Consider the following 22,066-nt stretch of genomic DNA (forward strand, 5'->3'; position numbering starts at 1 on the left):
CAGATGTATGGGTCATGTTTTTTTATCCATTCAGCCACTCGATGTCTTTTGGTTGGAGCATTTAGTCCATTTACATTTAAAGTTATTATTGAAAGGTACTTGTTTGTAGCCATTTCTTTTTTGTGTGTGTGTGTGGCTGTTTTCTTTCTGAGCTTGATATTTCTTCTTTTTACACCAGTCCCTTTAGCATTTCTTGCATGGCTGGCTTGGTGGTGATAAACTCCCTTAGCCCTTTTTTGTCTGTGAAGCTTCTTATTTCCCCTTCAATTTTGAATGATAGCCTTGCTGGATAGAGTATTCTTGGATTCAGTCCTTTGCTTTGCATCACTTTGTAGATTTCCGTCCATTCTTTTCTGGCCTGATGTGTTTCTGTTGAGAAATCATTTGATAATCTAATGGGAGATCCCTTGTATGTTACTTTCCGTCTCTCTCTTGCAGCCTGTAAGATTCTCTCTTTATCCTGAACATTTGCCATGGTAATTATGATGTGTCTTGGTGTGGGTCTTTTCGGGTTCACCTTGTTTGGGACTCTCTGGGCTTGTGTGACTTTTTTCTTCCCCACCTCAGGGAAGTTTTCTGATATTATTTCTTCGAATAGGTTTTCTAATCCATGTTCATCTTTCTGTTGTTCTGGCACCCCTATTATTCGTATGTTGTTTCGTTTCATGTTGTCCCAAAGTTCCCTTAGGCTCTCCTCCTGTCTTTTAATTTTTTTCTCCATTTGCCGTACAGTTTGAGTGTGTTTTGCTTCCTTGTCTTCTAATTCACTAATTCGGTCCTCCGCTTCTCCCAGTCTACTGTTGATACTTTCAATGGAGTTTTTTATTGAAGCTATGTCACTCTTCATTTCTTCTTGGGACTTACTTAAGTTGTTGATTTTTTCATCTGTTTCTTCTAGCTTCTTGCATAAGTAGTTGAGTTTTTCATCTGTTTCTTCTTGCTTCTTGAACATCTGGTGCATGTACTCTAGGAACCTTATTCTGAATTCTTTTTCCGTCATGTTGCATATCTCTGTCTCACTTAGCTGCTTTTCTGGCGAGTCCTCCTTTTCTTTCCTTTGGGGGTTTCTTTGCCTACCCATGTTTGATCTCGCTGACATATGTAGATGTTGAGATGTTCAGTGGCTGCTCCCTGGGTGGCAGGGGCTCCTTGGGTTGTGGTTACTGCTCAGACGGTTGCGGTAGCAGCTGCTTTCCAGTTGGCAGCAGCTCCTCTGGTGGGTGTTGTTCACTGCTGTGTTGGCTCTTCTGGCTGGTGGGGGGAGGCTTCACGTACAGCTGCTGTTCCACAGACAGAGGGTGTGGTGATCAGGAGGCTGTGGTGATCAGGAGGCTGCGGTGATCAGGGGGCTGCTGTTGCTTGGATCTGCTGCGTTGATTTAAAGGCACAAAATACAACAGGGCAAGGCACAACGTACCAGGCACTGAACACAAGTATATTCACAATATTAATAACCCCAAATAAAGGTGACCACCAGAATTAAGAGAATTAGGGGATAAGGGAGAAAGAAGAGAAGAAGATAAAAGAGAGAACAGAAAAGAAAAATAAGAAAAAAACAAACAAAAAAGGAGTGCAAAAATAGAATTGGGAAAAAAGAGGGGGGAAAAAAAGAGAGCGAAAAAAGAGAATGAAGTAGAAGCGGGGAAGAGACTATTGGTATGAGGAGCAAACTCCAATAGAACTGCCACTAATCTCAACAAATTCCGGCAACAGATCCCTGGAGATGAATGCAAACTACAAACCACCAATAATATCCAGAGGGGTAAGGGAAAACAGAAGCACAAAAATAACCGGGGTGGGGTGGGGGAGGGAAGGGAAAAACCAGCAGAAAAAAAAAAAAAAGAAAAAGAAAAAGAAAAACAACCTCACAACCAGTCCTAAAAAAGAAGAAAAAACACAAAACAAAACAAAACAAACAAACAAACAAACAAAAAAAGCCCAATATATTCAACAATCAAGAAAACAATAGAAAGATAAGAGAGAAAAAAATGTTTGGAAAGTGAAGAAGGATAAAGAATAGGTGTATAAGGATTTAGAGCAGTAGATTGGAAATAAGATATATAAGTAGGGTGGAATTAGACAGGGGGTAAAAAGAGGGAATTGGGAAAGTCTGGAGTAGGAATAGGGTAAGAGAAACAGGACACCAAAAGGGGAAAAGTAAGGAAGAGGGTTTTAGCAAAGAGGTGAAATTGAGATAGGGAAAATTAATGCTAAAGAAACGATGAAAATAGAATGGAGAACACTAATCCCCCCCAAAAAATAAAGAGAAAATAAAATGGCACTTTAAAAAATGGTAAAATGGTAGCAGTAATAATACTGGTTAAAAATAAAAATGTGGTAATTGAAAGGGTAAAATCAGGTGATGGAAAAAGAAGAAAAAGAGAAAAAAAAATTGGTTTCTTAGTAAAAAGGTGAAAAAATTAAAAAGAAAAAGAAAAAGAAAAAATTTGCAGTAGTGATGGTCTTTTGGTTCTTCTACTCTTCAGCCTGGTTCGCCTTAGTCCTGCCAGGTATTTAGGAGAGTGTTGAATTTGCCTGCATTACACTGTTCCTCTGTGTTGTAAATCACAGTCCTGATTTTAAAGCAGGCCGTATTTGTGATCCAGTCTGCCTTAATTTGTATTCCCCTAAGAGTCAGTTTGTGGCTCAGCCTCTGGGTGGCAGTGTTTTTGGGTTGGCCTCTGAGGCTATACAGCTTCTCTATCCTTTTTTAATCCTTACCCTGCTCTGTGTTGTTGTTGGGACTGAAAATCCCTCTATAGGCCAGACCCTGGTAACTCCCAGGGACTAATCAGCTTGTTTTAATCCTTTATCTCATACAGGGTGGAATCTGGGTGTGGCTGTGCTCCTTGCCTGGGGGGCTGGGGGGAGGAATTCCACCCTCTGGAGGAATGGCTGCCCCAGTCCTGGGCCCAGGGGTGTCTCAGCACTCAATTCGCTGCCACCTCCTCCGGCTCCCCCTCATTCCTCAGCCTCTCCCCAGATTCCCCTCGTCTGCACCTTCACCCTCTCTTCAGCACAGGTGAGTGTCCGTATCCGAACCGTCCTATGAGCAGGGTTCAGTGAAAACAAAGAAACAGACAAACGCCGGCCGGCCGCGGAAACGCTCCCCTCTTACCGGTCTGGGAAACGCTCCTCTCTTATGGGCACTGCATGGTCTGGGAAACGCTCCTCTCTTATGGGCACTGCTTGGTCTGATCAGTTCCTCAGGATGGCCCCTTTAGTCTCAGTTCTCCGCAATCACAAAATCCAAATCTCAAATCTCCTGGCGCCAGCAAACCCGCGGAACTCCTTACCCCGGTCAGGGTCTGTGTCTTTCCCAAGAGACGCGGCTGTCTGCCATCAGAATTCAGTAATTTTAAGTATATTCACATTGTTGTGCAACCAACATCCAGAACTCTTCTCATCTTTACCCATTAAACTGTAACTTCTCATTCCCCTTCTTCCCAGGCCCTGGCAACCACCATTCTACTTTCTGTGTCTATGAATTTGACTATTCTAAGTACCTCCAAGAAGAATCACACAGCATTTACCTTTTAATGACTGGCTTATTTCACTTAGCTTAATTTCCTCATCCATGTTGTATTTAAATTTACCCATGTTGTAGCACATGGCAGGATTTCCTTCATTTTTAAGGTGGATTAATGGTCTATTCTATGTATAAACCTCATTTTGTTTATTCATTCATCTGTCAATGGACTCTTAGGTTGCTTTCACCTTTTGACTATTGTGAATAAAGCTGCTCTGAATATGAATATGGGAGTTGTTTTTCTTTTTAAGTCTGGAACTCAAATAAGAATTACAAACCCTGTATTGTGCTAATAAATTCAGTTTCTGCAAAAAACCAGCTAGTGCTGACTTGTTGCTAGTCACTAGGGACTCAGACTCTATCCAAATGTACAGGGGATAGCATAGTTTTCTTGCATGTGAGAGAGCTTGATTTATAAACCCGATGCTAAATGCATGAACTCACAGTGAGCGTTGGTGAGTGTGAATGTTGCCTCCTACTTGTGATGTTTTCTTGCATTAGCCCTACTCTCCTGGTCTTTCTCTGTCCTTAATCCTCCTCATTCTGGCTCAGGGAAAATGGCGAATTAGGAGGTTGAAACTGTGTGTGTGTATGGCCCAGTGCTCTCTGCTTTGCTCCTCTGAGCATGAGGTGGAGGTCGGGGCCAGTCCTGGTTCAGTGTTGCCATGATTGGGTGGATCATATGTTGATTAAACAGTTTGACTCTCCAATTTAGGTCCTCATCATTAGGCCCTCATCTCCTAATTCTTTCTATTCTCCCATCCAAGTACTAACCAGGCCCGTATTCTTTCTATTCTCAACTGGCTCATCTCCAAGATTGCTGTTTGTTGGGCTCCTTAAGACACCTCAGTTATCAGGGACACACCTGGATCCAAACTTGTTCATCCACCTGCACAGTGGACCCTCTCCTGTTGCATTTGTCTGCTCGGGACAACAGGTTACAATTTGGAAGATGGCTAGATCTGTGTAGACCCGTGTGAAAGAAGCATGGTGTTGCCAAAGAGATATTAGCATTAAACTAATTGGGCCTTCCCCTACTCTAGGAAAATTCCTGTTGAGGTCACTGATGCCAGCTCTGGTAAGTAGAGTACTCTCCCTTGCTACGAGCACAGGGACATTTTACTTTTTTGAAAAAAACTATTTGGTAAAAAATATTGTTCATTGCTGAAAACGTTACAAAAGCTTGAAACAACCACTTTTAATATTTTGCTATGTATGTCAATTCCTATCTCCAGCCCTGCCTGTGTGGCTCAGAGTTTAAGCGACGACCCAGGAACCAAGAGGTCACCAGGTTCGATTCCAGTCAGGGCAAATGCCTGGGTTGCAGGCTCCATCCCCAGTAGGGGGCGTGCAGAGGTCTGCCGATCAATGTTTCTCTCTCATCGATGTTTCTATCTCTCTATCCCTCTCCCTCGCTCTCTCTCTAAATATAAATGAAAACATATTTAAAGAATTAATATCTCCAACACAAACTTCTTTGAGCTCCAGAATGTGTACAAATATCTCACCTGAGAGCACCTATATCCTGAACGTTTCAGACTCCAGACTCAGCATGACCAAGAATAAACTCATCCTCTTCTCCCATCAACCTGCTTCCTTTCGAGTGTTCCCTATATCAGCATGTTGATACCTCCATTCATCCAGCTGTTCACACTAGAAACCTAGACCATTCTCGAAAATTCCTTTTCCTTTAGGAAGAAATGGAATGAAAATTCATTTCATGTGCAACCCATCACCAAATCCTACTGATTCTAACTTTCACATATGCTTCAAATGCATCTGCTTGATTCTGTCCCCAGCACTACTCCCCAGTTCATACTGCCACCATCTGCCATCTGAATTACTGTGACAGATTCCACACTGGTCCCCTTCTCTTCTAGCTCTTTCATGCTGGTCCCTAGTGATCTGTTCTGCAGGCAGAGACAGATATGTTCCAAGTGCAAATCTATTTATATCTTCCAAACCCCACCCTCACTTGTTAACCCATCCCCTCAGTGGTAAAGACAAAACTCTTAACCTGGGTTGTAAGGCCCTGGGTGATCTGGCCCTGCCTACCCCTCCAGCCCCAACCCACACCATTCTCTGCCCAACTTTCTTTACTCTAACCGCATGGCCTTCTTTCAATTCCTTATACGTGCTGTGGTCCCTCCTACACTGGGCTTTGCCCCTGCTGCTGCCTCTGCCTGGATGTCTTCACGCAGGGACTACATCCTCCTCCATTACAGCTCAGTCATCAGAGAAGCCTTTGCCGACTTTTCCCGACCAAGGAAAGTTGCCCCTGGTGAAGGTTCTCCCCCATAGCATGAAGAGTGACAGCAGGATAAGCATTAGCGATGATTATTCAAACCTTTCTATAAAAAAGAAAAGTATGGGTTGTGCAGTCTAAATCTGGCTTCTGGTTTCAGACCAAAAACTCCTTCAGCACAAAGGTCCTTGTTCGTAATTACAGGCTGTCTATTAATGTTGGTCTCCTCACTAGACCGAAAGCTGCTGATGGGAGTAACTGTGTCACTTTTTAACTCTTCATTATATCCTGAGCACCTAGAACAGTGGTTCTCAACCTTCCTAATGCCACGACCCTTTAATACAGTTCCTCATGTTGTGGTGACCCCCAACCATAAAATTACTTTCATTGCTACTTCATAACTGTAATTTTGCTACTGTTATGAATCTAAATGTAAATATCTGATATGCAGGATGTATTTTATTGTTACAAATTGAATATAATTAAAGCATAGTGATTAATCACAAAAACAATATGTAATTATATATGTGTTTTCCGATGGTCTTAGGCGACCCCTGTGAAAGGATCATTCGACCCCCAAAGGGGTCGCGACCCACAAGTTGAGAACCGCTGACCTAGAACATACTCATTGACATTTGATGAATGAGTGAATGCCTTTCTTTCTGGTTGTTTATATACACTCATATTTGCAAAAATGGGAGCATTCTGTACCTACCATTTTACAGCCTTTCCCCCTCACTTAGCAATAAGTGAACATTTGGGGACTGTTCTTAACAAAACCCACTCTTTAGAATTGTTGCTGTTTCCAACTTACTCTTTTTTTTAAAAAAAAATATTTTATTGATTTTTTATAGAGAGGAAGGGAGAAGGATAGAGAGTTGGAAACATTGATGAGAGAGAAACATCAATCAGCTGCCTCCTGCACACCTCCCACTGGGGATGTGCCCGCAACCAAGGTACAAGCCCTTGACTGGAATTGAACCTGGGACCCTTGAGTCCACAGGCCAACACTCTATCCACCGAGCCAACCCAGTCAGGGCTCCAACTTACTCTTTGATTCTTCATTTGGAAGGTTCATTTTAGAATTGGATATGGATAGCAGACCTGACTTAGCAATGCCTGCAGCTATGGTATCTGATGTACAAATATCTCACCTGAGAGCACCAATACCCTTTTCAGGACCCATCTCTGCATCTGGTCACATCCCTGGTCTGTGGAGGAAGGGCAGTACAGTGGTTAATATGTGGGTTCAGACAGATGAGCTTTACGATACTGCTCTACTTCTATTCCAGTGAGGCCCATTTAGATGTAAGAAAGTCTTAATCAAGCCACTTGAAGAAAAGTGGGATCTAGGCAGTAATCTCTGAAACCCAAGAACAGAGCCCTAACTAGAGCTGGAGAGTGGGTCCAGGTTCAGAGTGGCCATAGGACTTCAGCAACAGGAGCCCCTGGTTCTCCATCCAGTGTCGGGGTGACCTGTCTACATGTTGGCTTTAGTCTTCTTTTTACCTCCCAGGTCCCTCTGCTCACTTACAATTTTTGGTTTTTATTTTTATAATAATAATTATTTTTAATATTTTTATTGATTTCAGAGAGGAAGGGAGAGGCAGAGAGATAGAAACATCAATGATAAGAATCACTGATCGGCTGCCTCCTGCATGCCCCCTACTGGGGATCGAGCCTGCAACCCGGGCATGTGCCCTTGACTGGAATCGAACCTGGGACCCTTCAGTCTGCAGGCTGACAGGCTATATCTGCTAAGCCAAACCAGCTAGGGCACAATTTTTACTTTTTGGTTCTGACTCTATTTCATGGCGTCTCTTGATGCATCCTTTTGCCTCCTACTTCTGCTCTCAAATGGCAAACTTTGTACTTCTTTAAAATGAGAGAGAGAGAGAGAGGAAGGGGGAGACAGAGACAGAGACAGAGGCTCTAATTGTCCCATATGATCTTTTGAGCCAGCTGTATGTATCCTTGAATTAATCTCTCTCTCTATGCTTGGCTGTCCTTGGCTGGGAGCACTCATTCTAGTCCATTTGACAAGGGAGAGCAGCAGAGTCATGAAGTACCAAAAATGGCTCCCTGACGGACAGGGGATGTGGGCTGGGAACTTATCCTTAGAATAGGGCATGGGCAAATCAGATACTATAACTGACGTATCCAATACAGCCAGTGTGACCTGGCACAAAGCTCCCAACTTCAGCTTTGAGCCTTGGTTCCCTCAATTGTAAAAAGAGAAAAGTAATCCGTTTTCCAAGTTATCAGGATAAAAGGAAATAGGACGAGATAGAGCACATAGCATTTAATGATACTCTTTATAATAATCATATATATACACAACGTATTAATATATTTTTCAAATTGCCTCTCTAATCTGGGTTACTTTAGGAATATTTTCTCAGATAGATAAATTCTTCTGTGAACTGTTGTGACTCTGAGTAGAATAATATTTCTGATGCACAAGGTGGAGTGATGGGAATGTTCATTTCTCTGGGGACACGGTGGTCTGTGGGCCCCTCTACACTAACTATTTTGAAAGGATTCGAGATAACATGGAACAATTGACAGCTTGTAGATTCTAACAAAGGCCATTGTAATGAAGGAGTTTTTGGTCTGAAGCCTGAAGCCAGATTTAGACTGAGATACACGCACTTTGTTTTTTACAGAAAGGTTTGAATAATAATAGCTAATGCTTACATAGGGCTTAATATATGCCAAGCATTGTCTCAGAGGCTTCACATATATTCACTCATTTCCCCCCTCTTTACAATAGATTGAGGTAGATACTATTATTACATTCTAATTTACAGATAAAGAAACTGAGGCATTGACCTGTCTGTAAAGTCCTTTCAATAAACCACAATTAACTAACCTTATGCCCATCTCTGGTCCTTGGTCCTCTGGGTACCATGGTTGATATTACTGTTCCTCTAGGCCTGGAGTTTTGCCTTGCACTTCCAACTTCTTCCCACACTAATGTTCTTCTCTGAAGGCCAAACCTGAGGGCTGCCACCAGAACCCTTAATAGCCAGGTGCAAACATTTCACACTTTAACCAAATGTCTGTGAAGCACTTTCCTGTGCCTCATCTCATTTGATCCTCACAGAAATCCTGGAGTAGGTAGATAGGAGACTTGGTAAAGCTTATTTTCTTTTCATTAGCCAGAAAACGGAGATTTAGAAAGTTTAGAAACTTGACCCAACTGAAAAGAAGTAAGAAATGATAGAACTTGAAAATGACTTCAGGTTTTCTCATTGTGCAGAATAGTCAAACACTGCTATGTTAAATATTTCATTCTTTGTTCTCCCTGAGTGATCTACGATAATAATCTGTTTCGTGTTGATATTTACGGCTGTGTTGCTGACAATTACCTGAAAGAGAAGTTGGGGTGCTTCATTGGGCTGTAAAAAGTTTAGCTAAATCAGAAAGCAGGTCTAATTAAGTAAGTTTATCCTATATAATAAAAGGGTAATATGCAAATTAACTATCACTCCATCACAAAGATGGCAGTGCCCACAGCCACAAGATGGTGGCGCCCAGTCCTCTCAGGCCCGCTGGAGTCCCCCAGTCCCGGGGGGTGGCTGCTGAGAGTGGGCAGCGTGAGTGGCCTGGCAGAATGCTTGCTTCATCGCCGTGGTGATGAGGCAAGCGTTCCACCCCAGCTGCGGAGGGCCTCTGGGCAGTGGGCATGGAGCAGCGGGGTGAGGGGACTGGGGGGGAGGAAGAAATGCTTGCGTTGTTGCCCTGGTGACGAGACAAGTGTTCTGCGCCCAGCTGCAGATAGGCCTCTGGGCCACAGAGAGCCTCTGGGCAACAGGTGTGGAGCAGCCAGGCCCCGCAGAGAGCTACTGGTGCACAGATTCATGTGCAGGGCTACTAGTCTATATATATAAAGCTCTCGCTGGTGCCAATTGTATGCATGTGCTTCCATCCGTCATTGTCGATCATGAATTTGGTTGATACTTCTATTATAGAGAAAGGGTGAATAGTGATATTAAAATATTTCTTCTAATTAATTTCCTTTCAATGTGCACGAATTTGTGCACCAGACCTCTAGTTGTTTATAATCATAAAAACATAACAAAAGTTATTTTAAAAAGGAAATACAAATAAATATATGGGTGAGGTATAGTGCATTAAGGACGAGCTTCCTTGATTTGTCCATTTGTTGGGGGTCAGTCTTAGTTTTTGTTAACAGTTACCTCCATTGGCCCCTGGGACCACCTGAGGGCTTGCATCAGGTTTGGTTGGCTGCCTCCCAGAAGGTACTTCCAAATTTTGTCTCCCTGTTTTGTGGACATTATTGCAGAGAGAGATTGCTCAGAACCATCTGGTGGAGATCTGGGAACACCTGGCTTCCCTTAAATTCAGATCTGTAGAGGACATTCCAGCAGGTGCTCAGGGACCAGACTAGCTGGCCCTGAATAGAAAGTTTTGAAAAACTATAACCCATATATGACAAGCCTTTTGTTATGTGGACTAAACATGAAAAGTGTGTGTTGTATGTGGGATTTATTAGAGAAAACAAAGCCTTGACACAGATCTTTTAAAATTAATAGCCTCTACATTAACTAAGGAAACGGGTGGCCTGGACTTGGCCCTGCACTCAGATTTTGGTGTCCAGTCTCCCCATTTAGATCAGCCTGTGCTCCTTTTTAAAGTCCTCACCCGAGGATTTTTTTTTTTTTTTTTTTTTTTTAGAGAGAGGCACACCTTTATTCTGGAATGTAAACAAATCCTCTCTAGGGAAAGGAGTGGACAATCTCCAGTCTCTACCTTTCCTTTATTACCATGCAATGCAAGCAAATAGCTTCAGGGAGAAGTGAGTTCCTAAATGTCACTGGAGCAAGACACTGTCTCTGACTTCTGAGGCATGTTTTTTTTTTAATTTAATCTCCCTTAGCCAAGTGTGCCAGTGTTCTTTGCTCAGAAAGCCCAAAACATGCAGAAACCTGAGAACATTTATGGGTAATTATCTTCCAGAACTGCGAGGGTTGAAACCACAAATGTTAACATGTTCATAGCTCCCAATATACACAGAATTTAGCTCAGAGGATGCTGGGTAAATACTCAAGAAATGGAAATGTAGGTGTGAAAAGATGGGATGGGAATGAGATGAGGGGAAGACAGGACTATTCTTGCTCATCAAAGGACATCGTTACTAATTTCTCTTTTCTAACACTAGGCAAATGTTATTTAATACCAATGATAGGCGAGTTGTTTGGCGCACGGAGGACATAGCAATAGGGTGGCCAAATTGTCTGGATCCCAGTTTCAGCCCAGAAAGTTCAGCATCCCAGGAAACCCTCCCAATTTGGGCAAACCAGGATGGTTGGTCACCCTGCACACGGGAGGCACCTTCCGTCTCTAAAGAACTTTATAATCTAAAAAGAAATCAGCTCCACATCATCAAGAAATATTTATTCATGCCTTAAGAAAGGTGAGACTATAGGGAAATGAGGGAATATTCAGCTGGACTGTCAGGAAACGTTTCATGGCATTAGTGCCATTGAAGATGACTAACACTGTTTTTACAAATCCCAACACTGGTATTTCTGGGAGATGGCAGTCTGGACTCTTCTTTTTGCTTTGTATTTTCTAAATCTTCAGTAAACATCATTACTCTTGTAATAAGAAAAACAGAACATTACCCACTATCCCCACCACAAACAATTTAAATGGACTTCAACATATACATTAAAGCAAAAAGGATCTAAGAGCATTGCTAATGTTACTACCAAGAGATAACTACAATTTAACAACTTTCATAGATATCTATCTCAAGCAGGGTGATTTTGCCACCTGGGGGACATCTGGTAGTGTCTGGTGACATTTTTGATGAACACACCTGAGGGAAGATGCTACTTGTATCTGGTGGATAGTGGCTAAAGATGCTGCTAAACATCCTACAATGTACAGGACAGCCCCCTCTTCCCCAACAAAGAATTATTTAGTCCAAAATGTTAGTAGTGCCAATCAAATTTACTGAAGTGGTACCACACCTATGTATTGTTCTGTAATCTGAATATGTAGTATTTCCTCAGGCGAGAAGGGGATAGACAATAGGCAAAGGGAATAAACATGTCTCAAAGACAAGAAAACTTTGAGCATATTTAGAGATAAAATATGTAGTTACAACAGCATGGTGACAGAATACAACATTGCCGTTAAGAACCAGGCTTTGAGAGAGCAAATGGGACTTGAATCCTACTTCGTCTCATTGGATGAAGGAGCTGAGTGAGAGCAGAGGAAAGACCATACGTGAGCTGTGTGACCTTAACAAGCCACGAGCCCTCTATTAGCCTCAGTTTCCATAGGTTTAAGTTGAAGAACAATGGTACCTACTTCAAAGGATTATTGTAAGCATTAAAAGTGGTAATGGTTGGCAAAGCCCTTGCTTCTTGCTTCTTGTATGTGTTCAATTAATGGTGAATATTGTTACTATTATTGCTGTTACCTTTTTTTTTTTTGGTGAAAGCATAGATATAGGAAATGACAAATAAAAATCTATAGCTTAATGAATTATTATAAGGCACACACACCCTTATAAATACCACATAGCTTAACTCATGCTATATGTATACTATAGTATGCTAATGTATACTATACTTTTATTTTAAATATATTTGGTGGAAGACTGGTGATAGTTTGGGATGGAGAGAAAGTGTGTCACAGTAGAGGTTTTATTCCTTTGTTTTCATTTGGCAAATTCCCATTTGGTATATTTATTTAAATTTTCTTTTAAATCTCTTAGTAAAGTTTGTTAGTTTTATCTTACATTCCTTGTTGAGGCTATTTCTAGGCATTTGTATATGCTTTATTATCATCGTGAATAGCATTATTTTTCCATTACACTTTTAACTGGCTATTGTTGGTATACCGGGAAACATTTATTAATATCTTTATCTTGTATCCAGCCACTTTCCTGAATTATTTTGTAAACCCTTCAGAAGTATCTCTCACTGCCCCCTTATTCACAGACTGTAAATCAGGAAACAGGTTTCTGTGTAGGGGAATAGAGGACTTGTTTGGCTTGTATAGGGCAATAGATGGCTCCCATACAGTGTGTCAATTCCATATGTAGTGATAGCCCCCATATGGGTGCGTGGAAGAGCAGCAACTCAAAGATTCTGAGAAGCAAAAAATAAAGGCTGTCAAGACGAACCCCTTTGACCTTTCTACTAACATCAGAAAAGGAAAAGGGGGTTCCTCTGCTGCTCTGGGAGAGAGGCAATGGTGGTGCTTAGGGCAGAGTGCCCTGGCAAATGTGGCAGGCAGAGGCCCAGAGGCACTGCAGGCGCAGCTTGTGATGCTTTGGTGCCATTGAAATTGTGACTAGAAAGGCAGGCAATGGTCTAGCTGGCTTTGTGAAGTCCTTATGTCAGTGATGAGTTAGCCCCTTGAGCATCACGGTGTGCAGCAAAGAGCAGTAGCCAGAGCTGACTGGACATTGCTAGGTTGGTGGAAAGAGATAAATCCCCTGACTGTGATGGATCAAAGTCACGGTTGCCCTGGAGTGTTTCCAAGAAAGCCTCTCCTTGGGACTGAAATTCTGTTGGGGTCTGAAAAGCATGGGTTTTAGAATTAGCCAGATCTGAGTTCAAATCTTGATTCTGCCACTGAGTAGTGATGTGCCTTAATTTGCATCCCCACCCCTCCACCCCAAGCAAACCTTAAGACAAGGATTGGATGCAAATAGTTTATTTGGGAAGCACAGTGATGGGGTGGGGAAGTGAGATGGAAAGGTTGGGAAGCCCTGAGAGGATGAGTGGGCCACTTCTGTGGGCAACTGGAGCTCAGCATCCTGGGAGTCCTCTGACAGACAGTGGGACACACTTCATTGTCCCACCTGCAGACAAGGAAGCTAGCCTATTTATCTACCAACTCCTGGCCCGCAGTTGAAGGTCATTTTTGGGGGCATTAACTCTTCAGCACTTCTGGTGAACTGACATTTTCTTGTAGCCAGAGAACGTTCTCAGGCAGAGTGATGCTTTTGGAGCGTATGGGTTTAAATCCCAGGGTGGGCTGAGGGGATATGGATGTGACACAGATATTTTGTGCTACAATTATGTGATTTGATCTGCTTTCCTGTCTCTGAAATGGAGATCATAGCACTCAATTGCACTGGATTGGTGGGAAGATTAAGGGCGTTAGTGTTCCTAAAGGGACTCTCATAGTTCCTGGAACACAGCTGATGCTCAATAGATGATCATTGTAGCAATAAGTTAACATAAGGGAACAGTGCCTCTTCCTCTGTGGCCTGCTTAAGACTTGTTTCTATCATTATAATTTGTGTTAGAGAAGACAGTTGACTGGAATTAGAGGGGGCAATCTGTGGCCTTAGGAATTAAGATTTTCCTTGAGTGAAGCTATCCACTTGTATGAGGACAGAATCTACAGCTTATAAGCATCATAGAGCCAACTAACTTAGTAAGATATAATTGAATTGTTTTCTTATTAATAAAGCTTTTGCCAATGGCTTGTACCTTTTGTTGCCTGGCAGGGAAAAGAAAGCTTTCACAGAGCAGTTATTTTGCCTGTAGCTATAGAGAATATTTACCAGTTCATGCTGAATCTTAGAGCATATCCAGGTTGACATAAATGCCCATCCCATTGTGTTTTCTACCTTTGCACTAAAATATAATTGTGAATATCTTATACCACAGGTGTGTGCTTGCTTACTAGGAAAATGGGAGGTTGTGGGGAAGGTAACAGTTATCTGTTTGTATCAGGGGGTGGAATGGCTGGGCTTGGAAAGTATATGGAAAATAAGAAGGGAACGGATTCATCATGAATAAATAATTGAGTTTTATTTTTAAATTTGCTTTATTTTGGATGATTGGGGTGGAGCTGAATATGGTCAATGTTGTTTACAATTTGAGTTCCTCCCAGCCAAGACCTGCAGGAAGAGTTAAGGTTGTGCATGTCTTTGTGGCAGGCACAGGAGGTTAACTACACACCAGCCTTTTCCCCTCTTCTGTGCTAACAGACCCTGATTTTATTCAGCTAGTAGATCTTAGGGAAGGTGGGCTAGTCTCAGTGGACAAATCAAGTTTGGTTCAAGCCAATCATGGTATTGCATTTATATTTCCAGGTCTTTGGTGTGAGGTGGGCAAGTAGCCTAGAAATCTGATGAGGATTTAAGGAAATATTTTCTCTTTGGTAAAAAGAGAGTGATGGAGGAGAAGAGGCCTGCTCTTTTACCTCTTGATATTGGATTGGATTGGTTGTATGAAAACATGGTGTTTGGTACTGATCTCATCCAGCATCTATTGGTCATGCATCTAGTAGTGGATCACATTGAGGGCAACAGAATGGAAAGATGAAAAAATCTCGTGTCCTTGATGCATTACTAGGCATCAGGATTAATTTGGGACTCAAAACTTCTGGCTTCCTATAATGTGAGAGCGACTTAAAAAATATCTATACTAATAAAAGGGTAATATGCTAATTAGATCAGATGTCCTTCCAGACAAAGGCAGGGGCCGAGGCAGAGGTGGTTAGGGGCAATCAGGCTAGCAGGGGAGAGCAGTTAGGGGTGATCAGGCAGGTAGTCAGGTGAGTGGTTAGGAGCCAGCGGTCCCGGATTGCAAGAGGGCTGTCCGACTGCCGGTTTAGGCCCAATCCTGCAGGGATTGAGCTTAAACTGGCAGTTGGACATCTCCCGAGGGGTCCCAGATTGGAGAGGGTGCAGGTCTGGCTGAGGACCCCCCACCCCACCCCTGTGCACAAATTTCATGCACTGGGCCTCTAGTATATATATATATATATATATATATATATACATATATATATATACAGTGGGGCCTTGACTTACGAGTTTAATTTGTTCCGTGACCGAGCTCGTAACTCAAATTACTCGTATGTCAAATCATAAAGTGAACGAGTGAGACACGTGATGCTGGGCTGATGTTGTGGCGTTCACTGTGATGTTCGCTGCGCCAACTAGCGGTGGGGTATCTGAAGCTGGCTCGTAACCCAAATTTTAGCTCGCAACTCAAAACAAAAAATCGGCTGAGAGACGGCTCGTATCTCGAAAAACTCGTTAGTCAGGACACTCGTAAGTCAAGGCCCCACTGTATATTGATTTCAGAGAGGAAGGGAGAGGGAAAGAAAGAGAGAAACATCAATGATGAGAGAGAATCATTGATTGGCTATCTCCTGCGTGACCCACACTGAGGATGGAGCCTGCAACCCGGGCATATGACCTGGAATCAAACCGTGACCTGCTGGTTGATAGGTTGATGCTCAACTATTGAGCAACGCTGGCTGGGCATGAGACCCACTTTTGATGGGATACTCTGTTATTGAAGCCCAAATTGTCTTGATTGACAGAGCTCTAAATAAAGAGCAAGTTTGGGGGAATATCAAAGACCCAAATTTTTAAAAAATATATTAATGGGAATGTGTGTCTTTTAAAAAATATTTTTATTGATTTCAGAGAAGAAGGAAGAGGGAAAGAGAGATAGAAACATCAATGATGAGAGAGAATCATTGATTTGCTGTCTCCTGCACGCCCCAATTTGGGATTAAGCCCACAACCCGGGCATGTGCCCTAGACCAGAATTGAACCTGGGACCCTTCAGTCCACAAGCCAATGCTCTATCCACTGAGCCAAATCAGCTAGGGACAAAGATCCTGATTTTAAGAGTAACTATCTATGGGAGAGAAGAAGAGCTGAGGCACAAGCAGAACTCCTGGAGCGGGCTCAATCACCACTGAGCAGGACAGTGAGAGGATCGAACTCCTGTGGATCAGGAGGCCTGGTAGTGCTCCCCACATCTAGAAGGCGAGTGAGAGCAGGAGTGAGACAGTAAGGCCACTTTGGCAAGGCACCAGGATAGTGCAGCCATGGCAGGCAGGCCTTGCAGTTCTCTCCATGGGAGACTTAGGAGTTCGGGTCAACATGACGTTGCAGCTCTGAGAGCCTGGTGGTGGTGGAGGAAAGAGTGGCCTTGGAGCCCAATGAAACGGGGCCCTGCCCCTCACTTGATCAGAGCTTCAGTTTCCTTAGCTGTAAAATGAGGAAAGTCATATCTACCCGCAGTGGGTTGTTACGAAGATAAACATATACTAACTTCTAAAACTGTCCTAGGATATAGTGGAAGTTGAATAATTAAAGATAGTACTACTATTTAATGGAGACCTGCAGAGGTCATGGAAATGCTTCATTATCCACTACTAGATGCATGACCAATAGATGCTGGGTGAGATCAGGCTGATTGGAGACTTGCTAAGGCAATCTGAAGACTTATCCTGATTGGTCTTCTATGAGAGAAGACCCTGGGGTTGGAGTTTCTGGAGACCATTCCTCCGCCCTGCATTTCTGAAACATCAGACATTTTGGAAAGGGGGTGGGGAATGTTAATATTTGCCATGACATTGTTTTCCCCTGAACAGGGAGGAGGACAGAGACTGAAGATGTGCAGTGCTGATAGAAATGAGAATGCCAGAGATAAGCATGTTTTCCAAGGCTCCCAAGAGACTCCGTGGGGCTCATCGTGGGGTCTTAGACTCCTGGGAGGATGGTGGGAGAGGACTGTAGAGCGCCCCCTGCCCATCTCCTCATGGACAGCTTCAGTTACAGAAGCACCAGGAGCACAAACGTAATCACCAGAACCAGAGGCTTCCTGCTTACGGATATGAGGGGGGAGGTGGACCAAAATAACTGCACAACACTAATAGCTGACCCTAAGAAGCCACCCCTTCTCTCCCGGAGCCCCTTCCTACACACCCCATTCTAAGTAACATCTAACCTTGTGAATATTCACAGAAAGAAGAAGAATAAACATTATGGGCTTTTGTAGTAACAGGATGAGAAAGTGCGAGACTTCCTGTTATGCGTGTGTGACAGCTGGTGATAAGTGCAGGGCCCTACACAGGAAATCCGCTCAGCTTCTGCAATGTGACCTGCCTGAAACTTGGGCGCTTCTCCAGTCTGGATGTCGATGGCAGGACAAAGGGGCATCTGGACTATGGGCGACGTGGTAGAGAAAAGTTTGGAAGAGCCATTGGCACCTCCTGCAGATGAACCCTCCCAGAAAAAGGGGGACCTGGTAGAAATCTTAAATGGTGATAAGGCAAAATTTGACGACACGGGACTCTCCTTAATTCTGCAGAATGGCCTGGAGACCCTCCGAGTGGAAAATGCTCTGACAGATGTCATCTTGTGTGTGGACATTCAGGAATTCTCCTGCCACCGCGTGGTGCTTGCTGCGGCCAGCAACTATTTCAGGTCAGCACGCCTCAGACCAGGGTCAAATTGGGGTGCGAGTTGTCAGGAATCGCTGTATTCATGTGAGAGCCCAATTGAACGAGTTGGCTGTTGAATTTATGGTTTGTATATTTATTTAGGCTTGCGTGTCTATTCAAGATACAAGAAGGTGCCCTAACTGGTTTGGCTCAGTGGATAGAGCGTCAGCCTGTGGACTGAAAGGTCCCAGGTTCGATTCCAGTCAAGGGCATGTACCTTGGTTGCGGGCACATCCCCTGTAGAGGGTGTGCAGGAGGCAGGAGGCAGCTGAGTGATGTTTCTCTCATCGATGTTTCTAACTTTCTATCCCTCTCCCTTCCTCACTGTAAAAAAAAAAAAAAAAGATACAAGAAGGAAAGCTATTCAACCTTAGATTTTAGAATGTAAGCCATGTTAAAAGAGATTAGTATTACTTAAAAGCAATGTTTATATCTTTTGGTAAATCTTCTGTGTGATATGTCCTTGTTCCAAAGGATGGAAAATTACTGAAGTCATGGGGATTTTCCCCTCTTTGGTCTGACTAGTATGTTGGAAACATGATGTTGTGTTTTTCACCAATAGAGGTAGAGAAAAGGATAGGGCCCCTCTTTTGCAGTTTTCAAATGACTTGCTGAAAATTAGGGATTTCTGTTTGTGCTGAGGGGGTGGGTGAGAAGGGAAAGCTGTTACAAAGGTGCTTTAGAAGAGAGAGGCTCCTCGTTACAGCAAACTCGGAGGCCTGGGCTCCATGCCACTCTGCCCCTTCCTGACCATGGGACTTTATGCAAGTCACTCAGTGCTCTAAGTTTCTGTTTTCTTGTCTGTAAGATGGGATTGTTGTGCTAATTAAATCTGAGACACACATGCCTAGCATATAGTAGATGCTCACTGTATCTCTGTGGAAATTTGTCACCTCATTCTGCTTGGTGAAACTAAGAACCAATTATTGAGCGGTTACCATGAGCAAATGCCTAGGGTCGGAATGTGGGAGAATCAGGAACCCAGTGACTACAGCTGGATCCAGATCAATGTAGACACGGTGGGAACCAGTCCCCAAAGGAAATGTGGATGAACAGATATTTGGGGAATTTTGAAAAAGAAATACCCTTTATAATTCTTCTCAAAGAGATGGTTCTTAACTCTTGTTTCTGGCGGAGGACATGAAAAACTATTTACCTTTGTGCATATCATCAAAGTGTTTTCTTTAAAAAAAACTTTTTTGAGATGCTTATGGGAATATTTTTCTTTGGAATTCAAAGAACCGGGTCAGGAGGTTGTTGTGGAACTGATTAGACCCCAGATGTAGACAAGGCAAGAGGAGGGCTGGGCTTGTGGGAAGTGGTGCTTGCTAAGTGCCAGACACACAGTTACCTGATTTTATTTTTGCAACAGCACAATGAAGGTGGCTGATACGCCCTTTTACCGAGGAGGACATGGCAACCCAACAGTACATGTCTGGTCATTGCTGGAGCAGGGATTGGGCACATTCTGGAAATACTTGTTTTTACTGCAGTACAAACTGCTACTAAGTTTTGGGCTTCATTCCACAGGAAGTATATACAAGGTAAAGCACAGGCACAGCTGTCACGATGGGTTGACATGATAAGCACATTCCTTACACCACCAACATTGACCATGTGCTTTCACATGGATCACAGCCCCGCTGAGAAGTGAATGGAAGTTAACTTAGCTCTGTGGCCCGAAGACTCACTTTTAGAATTATTCTTTCTCTTTTGAATCGCTGGAAAACGCTATCATAAAATGTATACCCGATTACCGGTTCCTTCCGGCTGTGGAACAGGACTGCTGGCTGTGTGCTCTCGAGTACATCAGTGGCTTCTCTGATCCTTGGGATTCACATCCTAAACAGAGGGGGTGTGTGCTCAGTCCTCCCCATCCTGCTGTGTAGGCGGCTTAGGGAAGGAAAGACTCCGCCAGTCCCCTGAGGAGGTGGAGGTAATGAGAAGCTGGAGGTGCCCACATGGTGTACGCTTCTGCCTGTGGTTGAAGAGTCTCTTCCAAAACTGCCTGGTCACAAAGGGAAACTCCTTCTATTCTTTTCTTCAGCGCTGTGCCTTGATTCTTATCTTGGTATTTCCAAGATGATTGTCCTCTTCTCCTGAACACATTAATCCTGGAGACAGGACTCCTTTTTCTGGCACCACTATTAATAACCACTTTTGTTGTTGAGCACGCATCGTGGGCCAGGCCCCCGGTGTTCCCTACACCGTCCCGCAACAAGCCTGGGAGGGAGGGAATTTCATCCTCGTTTACAGATGAGGAACCAAGGCTCGAGTGTGTCAGTGAGCAAAGTGGCCAAGAGGGATTTGAACCTGGACCGACGTGAACTCTGACATTGCCCCACTGCCTGTTTTGCTTTGTTTCTAAGATTTTGAAAGGGGTTGAGAGCCAAGTTCCCTTTATGCTCAGCCTTTGGAAGGGCGGAGAGTTCGCTTTGTCTGAGAGGCAGTGACAGCCCTCGGAGCTGAGGTGGGCCTGGAAGCTGCTTGTAAAATTATGTAGGTTTTTTAAAAAAATAAATCTTTATCCATTGAGAACACAAATATGTTCCACGAAGTGATGGAACCATACTTTATTTAGCCAGTCACCTACTGACGGGCGTTCGGGTTGTTTTCAATCCTTTGCTTTTACAAACAGTGTTGTAATGAATAACCTTATACACATGTCATTTCATAGGCATGCAAGAGCTTCTAGAAGAGGGTTTGCTGATTCAAAGAGAAATGCATCTGCAGTTTTAGTGGCTATTGCCCGATTCTGTCATTTTATACTCCCCACAGCCTTGCCAAAAGAGGATGGCCGCAAACTTGGATTTTTTCCCAGTTTAGTTGAGGAGAAACAGTACTTCACTTTAGTTTTAATTTGCATTTCTCTTATTTTTAAGAAGTTCTCTTTCTGTGAACTATCTCTTCCTAGCCTTTCAAATTTTCACATATATTTTTTAAAATTAAAATTTATTTTTATCAAAGTATTACATGCAAATAGTTATCAGAGTCAAATAGTATTTAAAGGCTTATAATAAAAAACAAAGATTTACCTTCACCTCCTCTACTCTTCAGTCTTGCCCACCACACCCCAGCATTTTCAAACATTTATCTGTTTATTCTGATATTATATTTATATTTCTACCAAATATGCTTATATTGCTTTCTTGATTTCTCGGTGTTAGATGTTTATGAATTCCTAGGATGTCTAATAAGGACTTAGCACTTATACTTAATTCTTTTACCATATACTTTTCTTCTCTATAATCTCTCATATAATGTTATCACCTTTTTTGATAAATTTGTATTAAAGTTTACATTATGTCCTTTAAAACATTGTTTCCTGTTGAGCCAAATTGTGTGATATGATTACATTTCCTTTCTTGTAAATCTTTTGCTTTTCCTGAAATTAACAATTCACTTTTTCCATTTGCTTTGGGGATATCTTTTGTTCACAGCCTCTCCATAATAATCTTTCACGTGGTCCAAAGCACCAGAAAAAACCCCAGTTCCATTTCCCCCCAGAATCTTCCTCAGTTCCATCATCCTATACATGTTCTCTGGGCCTGCTGCCCAACTATTATCTAGCTGCATATGAAAACCATGGTGGCAGTAAACAAGGACTGTATTACTAACTCAAATGGTGTAGTTCCCTTTGAGAGCCTATTTAAAAGTTTCAAGTGGAATGAGGAAGTTGGGAAAATATGTAGAGTTGAGACTGAGAAAAGGGTGAGGGTGAATAAAGCTTCGAAAGTAGCTCATAACATACTTTAAATGTCAAAGAGCCAAATGCCAAGGAGTCCAAATATGTTCATGGCAGAAAAATGGAGGGAAGCATAGATTTATCACTCATTAATGTTTTAAAAGACTAATAAGCTGTCATTTGTGCTATGTTGAACAGGTCCCCACATCGATGTCATTGGAGGGGGCCACCTTCCAAAGGATCTCTGTTTAAACCAGTGGTTCTCTCCATTTGGTGGGGGAGCAACTCACTGATGACTATGACACACTCCATAAATGATGTTGACCTGTGAGAGCAACCACGTTACGATTTCCAG

At 42.9% G+C, this 22,066-nt stretch overlaps 1 protein-coding gene across 1 annotated transcript in view; it reads left to right on the forward strand.

The window, feature by feature from the left end:
* The first annotated feature begins 17,661 nt into the window (after nt 1–17,661).
* The window catches only part of KLHL6 (kelch like family member 6), a 52,040-nt gene continuing 47,635 nt past the window's right edge, over nt 17,662–22,066 (forward strand). The window contains exon 1 of the mRNA XM_070406720.1: nt 17,662–18,009. Coding sequence (XP_070262821.1) covers nt 17,717–18,009 — 293 coding nt within the window. The 5' untranslated portion in view covers nt 17,662–17,716. The remainder of the gene's footprint in view (nt 18,010–22,066) is intronic.

Source organism: Myotis yumanensis, unplaced genomic scaffold (assembly GCF_028538775.1).
Source record: "Myotis yumanensis isolate MYYU_CA2020_CCGP unplaced genomic scaffold, mMyoYum1.0.hap1 SCAF_2, whole genome shotgun sequence".
Lineage (NCBI taxonomy): Eukaryota > Metazoa > Chordata > Mammalia > Chiroptera > Vespertilionidae > Myotis > Myotis yumanensis.